The sequence below is a fragment of the Cataglyphis hispanica genome, chromosome 3 (assembly GCF_021464435.1).
Source record: "Cataglyphis hispanica isolate Lineage 1 chromosome 3, ULB_Chis1_1.0, whole genome shotgun sequence".
Lineage (NCBI taxonomy): Eukaryota > Metazoa > Arthropoda > Insecta > Hymenoptera > Formicidae > Cataglyphis > Cataglyphis hispanica.
The window spans coordinates 9,011,482-9,020,871 of record NC_065956.1 but is presented as its reverse complement, the minus strand read 5'-3'; the positions used below and the strand labels follow the sequence as shown (position 1 = coordinate 9,020,871).

The 9,390-nt window shown below is 31.2% G+C and overlaps 4 protein-coding genes across 5 annotated transcripts; 3 read left to right on the top strand and 1 right to left on the bottom strand.

The window, feature by feature from the left end:
• Positions 1–2: 2 nt before the first annotated feature.
• Positions 3–2,279, top strand: LOC126848339 (aarF domain-containing kinase 1). The gene is made up of 2 exons (XM_050589161.1): positions 3–347; positions 508–2,279. The coding sequence occupies exon 2, from the start codon at positions 519–521 to the stop codon at positions 2,091–2,093; it is 1,575 nt and encodes a 524-aa protein (XP_050445118.1). The 5' UTR covers positions 3–347; positions 508–518; the 3' UTR covers positions 2,094–2,279.
• Positions 2,280–2,702: 423 nt separating this feature from the next.
• LOC126848343 (39S ribosomal protein L11, mitochondrial) lies at positions 2,703–4,057 on the bottom strand. The gene is made up of 3 exons (XM_050589164.1): positions 3,832–4,057; positions 3,310–3,499; positions 2,703–3,047 (listed from the first exon to the last, which is right to left on the bottom strand). The coding sequence occupies exons 1-3, from the start codon at positions 3,961–3,963 to the stop codon at positions 2,785–2,787; spliced, it is 585 nt and encodes a 194-aa protein (XP_050445121.1). The 5' UTR covers positions 3,964–4,057; the 3' UTR covers positions 2,703–2,784.
• Positions 4,058–4,175: 118 nt separating this feature from the next.
• Positions 4,176–5,976, top strand: LOC126848341 (uncharacterized). Of its 2 annotated transcripts, XR_007687249.1 has the most exons (3): positions 4,176–4,513; positions 4,593–5,259; positions 5,848–5,976. XR_007687249.1 is itself a non-coding variant. In XM_050589163.1 (2 exons), exons 1-2 carry the CDS (start codon positions 4,361–4,363, stop codon positions 5,172–5,174), a joined length of 735 nt encoding a protein of 244 aa, XP_050445120.1. In that variant the 5' UTR covers positions 4,176–4,360; the 3' UTR covers positions 5,175–5,548. The 2 variants fall into 2 exon arrangements, 1 of the variants encoding a protein (XP_050445120.1); XM_050589163.1 differs by lacking the exon at positions 5,848–5,976 and having other exon boundaries at positions 4,593–5,548.
• Positions 5,930–9,051, top strand: LOC126848340 (RING-type E3 ubiquitin-protein ligase PPIL2). Its single transcript, XM_050589162.1, has 9 exons — positions 5,930–6,104; positions 6,243–6,612; positions 6,764–6,929; positions 7,020–7,171; positions 7,260–7,383; positions 7,510–7,658; positions 7,790–7,941; positions 8,018–8,350; positions 8,440–9,051. The coding sequence occupies exons 1-9, from the start codon at positions 6,073–6,075 to the stop codon at positions 8,531–8,533; spliced, it is 1,572 nt and encodes a 523-aa protein (XP_050445119.1). The 5' UTR covers positions 5,930–6,072; the 3' UTR covers positions 8,534–9,051.
• Positions 9,052–9,390: the final 339 nt, after the last annotated feature.

Genomic DNA, 9,390 nt, shown 5'->3' with positions numbered 1-9,390 from the left:
TCTGTTATAGGTTATCTGTATATACAGATTAGATTATCTGCGATTATCTAGTGTCCTACTGATACGTTTTGTCCACGTGGTTCGACTTGAGGCTGCAAGACAAGGTTGACCCAATTAAAAGTGACAGATCGTGAAAATGTCAAACGTTCGGAACATCAAGCGAAATTGCATGCAAAGTAAATATAGAATCATTCAGACTCATTCAGAACATATATGAGTTATGATAAGGTTAGCTGATCGCTTGCCGAAGACTCGTCGATCGCATTCTTCGATAACCAGCTCGAAATTACAAGTTGTTATTGTATCCCACGAATCTATGCGAATTTTTAATTGTTAATGCTTTTTAGGTCAGTATGTTATATAATATTGCATATATATTACTAATTATGTAACTTTTGATATATCTCAAAAGAAAATATATATTAAAGACAGTTTATATTGCATCACTTCAATTAAAATTATTATGATGCTTCTGAAAACATTGAAAACAATAAAAATTTGTCGCAGATGTCAATCAAATGGCAATTTTTACATCCAGAAGACTGCTCAAAGCCACTGCTGTTGGAACAATTGGGTTAGGCACCCTGGCATCTCTTAGAGCAAACGAATATGACATTGGAGCCATTGGAATTGTACGACTAAGCCGGGCTGTACTTGCAGTGCTTGATATAGGTCATTATTATAAGAAAGAATTGTACAATAGTAAATTGGACAAGACATCAGCAGAATATCTGAAACTGAAATCAGATGTTCATAAATATGGAGCGCAGAGATTGCTAGAACTTTGCTGTGCCAACAAAGGAGTTTACATTAAAGTAGGTCAGCATGTGGGCGCGTTAGATTATTTGCTACCTCAGGAGTATGTGCGCACTTTGCGAGTATTGCACAGTTCAGCACCCCAGTCTTCATTCAAGGACGTCCTCACTGTGATTAAAGAAGACTTTAAGAAAGATCCATACCAGATATTTCAGAGCATTGATCCAGAACCTTTAGGCACTGCTAGTCTTGCACAAGTGCACAGAGCTGTCCTCAGGGATGGCGATGTGGTGGCCGTTAAGGTGCAGCATCGTGCTGTCAAGAGTAATTCCTATGTCGATATCAAGACTATGTCGGCCCTGGTGAAGATTACGTCATTAGTATTTCCGGATTTCAAATTTGATTGGCTGGTCGACGAAACGAAGAGGAACATTCCACAAGAGCTAGATTTCACCCGTGAGGGCAAAAACGCTGAGAAAGTACAGAAGCTCTTCGGTGACTATCACTGGTTGAGAGTGCCGAAGATATATTGGGACGTATCGTCGTCACGCGTCCTCACGATGGAATTTCTGGATGGCGGACAGGTGAACGATCTCGAATATATGCGTGCTCATCAGTTAAATCCATACGAAGTCACTAGCAAGCTCGGTCGTCTGTACAGTCACATGATCTTCATCGAAGGTTTCGTGCATTCGGATCCACATCCAGGCAACATTCTAGTACGCAATCGTAACTCCGAGGCGGAGATTGTGCTATTGGATCACGGTTTGTACGCGAATCTGTCCGATCAGTTTCGATGGGACTACTCGAAGCTGTGGTTGGCGATCCTCGATGGGGATCAGATCGCCATGAAGGAACAGTGCGCGCGACTCGGCGTCGCCGATTATTATGGTTTGTTGTCATGCATGGTATCGGGTAGAACGTGGGATACAGTCATGTCAGGCGTGCGTAAGACCCGATATAATATCAAAGAAAAAGAGGAGTTTCAAGAGCATATCCCGAACTTGTTGCCACAGATCAGTACCATATTAGAACGCGTCAATCGACAGATGTTGTTGATTCTCAAGACCAACGATTTGATGCGTGGCATCGAGTATTCGCTATGCACCCAATACAGAATGTCAGCCATGATGGAGATGTCCAAGTGCTGCGTGCATTCCGTATACGGCGAGAAACTTAGACACTGTTCAAGTTCATGGGATAGGTGCTGGGTATCCTGTGCAGAGCGCTGGGCGCTCTTCAAATTATCAATTTATTATGTTTATCTTGGTTTGATGCACTTCGATCTAAACAAGTCGGTCGATTCTTTGTGGACAAAGGATTTCTATTTGTTTTAATGGAAGTTTTTACTAGGCCGAATATATTTCTAAACATCTAATTAGGAGAGCAGTGTTCTTTCTTTCAAAAATATTTTTGAGATATATATATATTTTTTACTTGTAGGTGATAAGTGGTATAAATGTTTGATACTCTGCATATAATAATTTGTAAAGTATATGTATATTTTATTTGCTCTCTTTTAATTTATCAATCATCTCTCAGTCTCCCTCATAAATTGAAGTCATGATATTGTTAAGATTGGGTGCATTCAGCAGAGAAAACCGCCTAGTTGCAATTGAATATTGATTCTTTTAAAAATCAATAAATCAACATCGAATGTTGACAAGACAATAACTGAGCTTTTGAAAACTGAACTTTTCTCTTCCGAATGCGGCCATTTACATATATAAAATTTCTTTCTTCTTTTTTTTTAATAAACATGTGTTTGTCAAATAAGAATCTGATATTTTCTGATAAAATATGATTTGTCGTTAATAAATTGTTATATAACTAGTCTGTAAAATCTGAGAAGCACCTTATTATTTAGATTTTTTTTTTTGTAAATGATAATTTTTTTGATAAATGGAAAACATAGGTAAGAAATATCTTATTGATACAATTATACATAAATTTTAATGTATATATATTTATATGTACAGTGAAATATTATAGTTAACAGAAATTTAAATATGCTACGATAATTATGAATCAATTTGTTCTAAGCATCCTGCTTTCTTTAGCTAAACGTAGTTCTTCGCGATACTGCGTGATAGCCTCTTCTCTCTTCTTCAGGAACTCTTTGTATTCTTCTGGATCTAACTCACGCACAATCTCAATGCCGCATGTGCGCGCGATGCCGACCATCATAGTGCAGACTTGCTCCAAAGAGAGCAATGCCATAGTTGGATCTTCTGACTTAATTTTAGCAATTTCATATAAATGTTTCAGAGTTATCTTACCAGCCACTTCGCCTGTGAAAAAAAGAAGTTTATTCATGATTTTACTTTTATTATTGTTTTATTTTTGATTGTAAGATATATTGACAAATTTAATATATATATATATTGCATATTATTTATTTCAATGTCCAACATTAAAATATTTTTGCGTCTTTTTTTATTGAAGTATCAAGAAATTCGAATACTTGTCATTCTATTCCTCAGAAATGAAACACTCATAAATTTAAAGACAACAGAGTGATAATTTATTAAAAAATAATATTCACATATATACCTTTCTTCATTTTTGCTTTTTGTATTCCAGCTGCTTGTTTCAAATAATATGTTACAGGTGGCTTGTGAATTACTAAATCATAAGTTCTATCTGAACGCACTTTTACACGACATGGCAAAGGGATGCCTTCCTTGATGTTGGCTGTCTTCTGATTGAAGTCTTTGCAAAAATTTGCAATATTGATATTCCTCTAGGATTAAGAGCAAAATATAATTATTATATGCTGAAAATTAAGGTAATTTATATATACAAATAATTGTAAAAGTCATAAATATTTGCAAAGATGACAAATTTCCACCATGGAAAATCAATCCCAAAAATATATTCTACCAATTCACATTCTCCGCAACATATTAATACATATCATCAAAGATTTTTTAATGGATTTCTGTACTATTCAGAAATATGTAATAAAACGCATTTTTTAAAAAATTCTTATGACAATCAAAATTTTTTTTTTTATATTTGTTCTAGCAGATTTGTTTTCATCGTAAAAAATATACAGAATGATAATATCCTAACTTGTCCGAGTTGAGATCCGAGGGGTGGTGCGGATGACGCCAAGCCCGCAGGTATAGTCACGCGTAATTTTGACGAATGATCAATCTTCTCGGTTATTTTTTTAAGCATTCTCTTTCCGATTGATTTCGACATTTTTTTACAGTGTTATTTAAACAAGTTTCACGAGAACCTCTAACCTAATCTTAAAACTAGAAACGCACAGTAAGAACGAGATAAACAAATAAGAGTACGTTCAAAAATTCTACCTGTGAAGCAAAGTAGCTTTTAATTGACCAATCGAGATAAAAGGAGCAAAAATCTTTTTGTCTTTTGATTGGTCAATTGAATGATACTTTACCCACTACCCAATAGAATTTCCAAATGCACTTTAAAAACGAACAGTCTTCGTTTTTAAAGAACGAACATAAATATCTCGCATACTCTGCAATCTTAATATAGAAAACTATTGTTGAATTTTTAAACCGGTGATGTTTGGCATTATTACTACACACGGAATTCATTAGAGAATATTTCAATATTTTCTACGAAAATGCCGGGTTGCTGTGTGCCTGGTTGTAGTAATTCAACCGCCAAAGGATTTTCAATGAGAAGTTTTCCTACAGATCGCGAACGGAAAGCGTTATGGATTACCAATATTGGAGTACCAAATTGGGAACCTAAAACAAATAGTCGCATATGCGAAGTATGTGAACCAATTTTGTATTTTATAGATCTTTTGTATAGAATATGTTTAATAATGTGTTTATTATTTCTATATGCAGACACATTTTTCTAAGGATATGTGGGAAAAAGTTCGCTGTGATGGTAAACAGAAATTAAAATGTAATGCTGTGCCCACAATTTTTCCTTTTCATCAACTGGATCAAAATATTTTGTTCAGCAATCATGATAAAGATGAAAATGATGTTGACAGTGATAATTTGATAAATGATAAAAAAAATAATATAAATTTACTTCCGATATCGCAAGTTTGTCTAAATACATCTATGTCTACAAACATGAAAGAAGAAATAGATTGGAAAAAACAGTGTGAGGAATTAAGAGATTTATTGAGAAAGAGTGAACAAACGTGTAAAAAACTACGAAATGCCATGAAAAGACGCGAAGAAATGTTTAATAGAATAATAGTAAAAAGTGATAGATATAGAAGAATTTTGAAGGAACGTTTAAAAAGATTGAGAGCAAGCAACCAAAATTATGAGAAATTGAAAATTAATTTAAAAAAAGTCTTCAATAAAGATCAAATTATAATTCTTAGTGGAAATGATTGTAAACGGTCCTATGAGGCAATTATGAGAGCTATTGACTCGAAACATACATGTGATAATAACAAAATACAGTAAAATGATCACTTTTTAAGGCCCCAAAAATGTTACATAAGGAAATTTATTAAGTTGAATAAGTTCTTGTTACAAAAGATTTTATTTGGTAAATAACTTTTCTTATATTTTTCACATAATTTGTGCCAGTTTTTATGCTAAAATAATTTATGCAAGATAAAAATAATATGCTCTAATTTATTATATTATACTTTATTCACATTTTTATTCTTTGCTATTAAAATTTATCATTTTAAAAATTATCAAACGTATATAGAGGCGATTGATTATTAATTATATAGAGGTTATTGGTTTAAAAATCTATAGTATTGATGTTATACCAGCAATCAAGGTAAAATACATTTTAAATCAATATTTCTGATTAATGTCTTCATAAATAAAAGTTAATAAAGTCAAAAATATTTTCAATAAAATATGAGCTTGAAATAATTATTTTTAGTGATGTTATTAAAAAAAAAAATAGAAAAATATTTTGTTGCTTTAAATTCTAGTTTTAATTATTTAAATATAATGTTTATATGTATAATATATGTATTCTAATTTTAATTATTTAAATATATTTATATATATGTATAATAAATCATTCTTTTTTTCTGTTTTTTAAAATTGATTTTTAAATTTAAGATATGGCGGCAAATTCTGCCATATTTGGTCTAATAATGAAATGACCAATCAGTGAAAAGTCGAAATTAGACTCGAGGATCTCCATTCAGTGGTACTTCAATCGTGGAAACTAATCAATGGACAAAATATAGACGACAGTCATACAACAATCCGTGAACAATACTTCTTGGAATCATCGAATTTAATTTTCGTGAAACATTTACAGTTTACAATTTTTTGATAATTTTGTATTGTTCAATATTGTTCGACTTAAAATAATTACTACACTTAGTTCAAAATGGGGAAACGCCAGCATCAGAAAGATAAGATGTGAGTTGTTTAGTATTATCATACTTTGGTTTTTTCAAATATAATTATATGCACTTATGAAAATATCTTACTTTAAATTTGTGTAATTGACAATTTTAATTTAATTTGTATTTGAGAATTTTTTGGAACTTTTTTCAGGTATTTAACATATACTGAGTGGTCAACACTATACGGTGGAAGAAAATCAGGGACGACTCTGGAAACGAGTGAAGAGAAAACGTTCAGACGTTTACCGTTTGATCATTGCTGTTTGTCTCTGCAACCCTTCGAACATCCTTATTGTGACCCACATGGCAACGTATTTGAATTAGAGGCTATTCTGGCTTATATAAAACAATATAAACACAATCCTGTAACTGGTAAACCATTGGATGCAAAAAGTTTAATCAAATTAAAATTTCATAAAAATATGCAGGATGAATATCAGTGCCCTGTTCTTTTTAAATTGTTCACAAAACATTCACACATTGTTGCCATTAAAAACACAGGAAATGTATTTTCTTATGAAGTAAGTATATATAAATATCAAAATTTTTTATTAAACTATTTATCTCATTTTATTATATGTTTACTTATAGTACTATTAAGAGTTATCAATTATAATGGTTTTTTGTGTAATGTATGTAAATAAGAAATTCAATACAAGAGTTATTTTTTAGGCTGTTGAACAATTAAACATAAAAGCTAGTAATTGGAAAGATTTGATAAATGATCAACCATTTACACGCCAAGATATTATTACAATTCAAGATCCAAATAACGCGATGAAATTCAATTTGTCTACATTCCATCATATTAAGAATAACATAAGAGTAGAAGACGAAGGTAAGTGTTTATTTAGTTTGAAACAAATTATTTTTATTTTATTTTTTGTTAATATTTTTTATGTGCTATATATAAATGATATTTTTTCAGAAACTGTGAGAGAGCGAAATAATCCAAATGCAAAATTAAAAACCGTCTCTATGGAAACTAAAGAAATCTTGACAGAATTAGAGAAAAATTATAAACCAACAAAAAGTAGTGAAAAAGATGAAACATCTAAGAAAGCTGATAAATTTAATGCTGTTTGTATATTCACAAATATAAAAGCATTCTGTTTCAGTTATTTAATTATTTCTATTATTTTATTATTTATTTATTATTTATAAATAGGCACATTATTCTACTGGTGCAGTAGCTGCAGGTTTTACTTCAACAATAATGCCAGCGGAGACTACCCATCAAGCAGCTGTAATTGCAGAAGATTTAGTGCGATATGAGAGAGTCAAAAAGAAGGGTATGTTATCATAGTTATTACATTACTATTATATTGTTTAAACCTGTAATAAAAGAACAATTTAATTTTAATTTTTTTTTTAAAGATTAATTTTTTTATTTACTTTTATTTATTTTGTTTACTTAGGATATGTGAGATTACTTACAAATTTTGGCGCTTTGAATCTGGAGCTCTACTGTGATTTGGTTCCAAAAACTTGTGAAAACTTCATGAAACATTGTCAGAATGGTTATTACGATGGTACAAAGTTCCATAGATCAATAAGAAATTTTATGGTAAATACACATTCAGTTTTTAAGACAAATATTTAAATTGAGAACAATTTGTTTCAAAGATTATATTTGTACTTTTCTTGCTTTATTTTTTTTATTTTATAATAATCGAAATATTTCGCTTTTCTTTGCAGATTCAAGGAGGTGATCCAACTAATACGGGTAATGGAGGCAAATCAATTTGGGGCAAGCCGTTTGAGGATGAGTTCAAGCCAAACTTGGTACATCAAGGCAGAGGCATTTTGTCTATGGCAAACTCAGGTCCAAATACCAATGGATCCCAATTGTAAGATTAAAACAAAGCATTTATGTCACAACTATATCATGCCTGATTTTTCTTAATATTTTCATTATCGTTTTAGTTTCATTACGTTTCGGTCGTGTAGACACCTCGATCGCAAGCACACAGTTTTCGGGAAGATAGTCGGAGGTCTGGATACATTGAACGCAATCGAGAAGGTGGAGGTGGACAATAAAGATCGACCGATAGAAGATATAATTATACAGGGTGTTCAAGTTTTCGTGGATCCCTTTCAAGAAGCCGATGAACAACTGGTTACAGAACGAGCTGCTGAAGTGGAACGATTAGCTCAAGAAGCAAGTGAGAGTAAAACAATGGACAAAAGGGATAAGAACGACAAACCGAAGATTTACCGATCCGGTATAGGAAAATATGTAAAATTGGGACAAGAGAAGTAAGCTATCGACTTTTTTTCAAATTATTATTTATTATTTTGATTTATGCAATGCTTTGTTTATTTTTAATATATAATCTGATTTTTAGATTGGACAAACGAGACGCGAATGCAGAACCCGCTACAAAAAAGAAAAAAGTTTTGTCGCAATCATATGGAGATTTTTCCTCTTTTACGTTCTAATTAATTATATTATCAAATGTGTATATAGCATATGTATATAGTAGGTTTTATCGAAATTACTATATATTTTTGTTAAATTATATATATATATATATATATATATATATATATATAATTTAACAAAATTATAGTGCATGAAAATATGTTTGAAAAATATATATTTGGGTCATGCGCAGTGTGACTTAAAATTAGTATTTGACAGTTTGGCATCTGTAAAGTTTCTAACACACGATGTGCTCATTGGTGTGTGGAAACATAATAAGGAGGCACATGTTAATCCTGGCTGATCTTGACATTCAATCTTGGCATTCAATCTTGGCTCTGGTTTAATCATCACACTCTTGGAAACCAAAGTATCTAATTCCTTACTAAGGTCAAACATAGGTATCTACTATTCCATCGATACTCAGGACACGAAAAGAATGTTGGATATATACAACTAATGGCTGGAAATGTAACCACTCTGTGAAAACTTACAAAACATTGAGAGATTAAATAAAAGATATTTGTTAAATCAATATTATTTTTTATGCAGCTCTAAATATTTAAAGGATGTTTCAGGAATTATATATTTATATATTTTATTAAAAGTTGTTTTCTTACAAAATCGAGATATTTAATACTGTATTATATAATACATACAAACATTTTTTCGCAATATTAAATGTCTAGCATATATTATGTGATGCATATATAATTTATCCTTATTCAGGATTTTCTGTATATGTTTACATATATTTGCAAAGATTCTTAACTTTTTTGAATACCATATTACAAAACAATCAGAGTTTCTTTCTATTTATAATCTGGTATATTTTGATAAACATTGCTAAATTTTTTGTTAAAATAAACATATA

Excerpts from the sequence above, each read along its gene's own strand:
- LOC126848343 (XM_050589164.1), bottom strand. The coding sequence starts at position 3,963 with ATGTCGAAATCAATCGGAAAGAGAATGCTTAAAAAAATAACCGAGAAG. Across the intron at positions 3,500-3,831 it reads TCGGATCTCAACTCGGACAA|AGGAATATCAATATTGCAAA; the intron begins GTTAGGATATTA and ends TCTTAATCCTAG. Across the intron at positions 3,048-3,309 it reads AAAAGCAAAAATGAAGAAAG|GCGAAGTGGCTGGTAAGATA; the intron begins GTATATATGTGA and ends TTTTTTTCACAG.
- LOC126848340 (XM_050589162.1), top strand. The coding sequence starts at position 6,073 with ATGGGGAAACGCCAGCATCAGAAAGATAAGAT. Across the intron at positions 6,930-7,019 it reads CATAAGAGTAGAAGACGAAG|AAACTGTGAGAGAGCGAAAT; the intron begins GTAAGTGTTTAT and ends ATATTTTTTCAG. Across the intron at positions 7,384-7,509 it reads TGAGAGAGTCAAAAAGAAGG|GATATGTGAGATTACTTACA; the intron begins GTATGTTATCAT and ends TTGTTTACTTAG.
- LOC126848339 (XM_050589161.1), top strand. The coding sequence starts at position 519 with ATGGCAATTTTTACATCCAGAAGACTGCTCAAAGCCACTGCTGTTGGA.
- LOC126848341 (XM_050589163.1), top strand. The coding sequence starts at position 4,361 with ATGCCGGGTTGCTGTGTGCCTGGTTGTAGTAATTCAACCGCCAAAGGA. Across the intron at positions 4,514-4,592 it reads CAAATAGTCGCATATGCGAA|ACACATTTTTCTAAGGATAT; the intron begins GTATGTGAACCA and ends TTCTATATGCAG.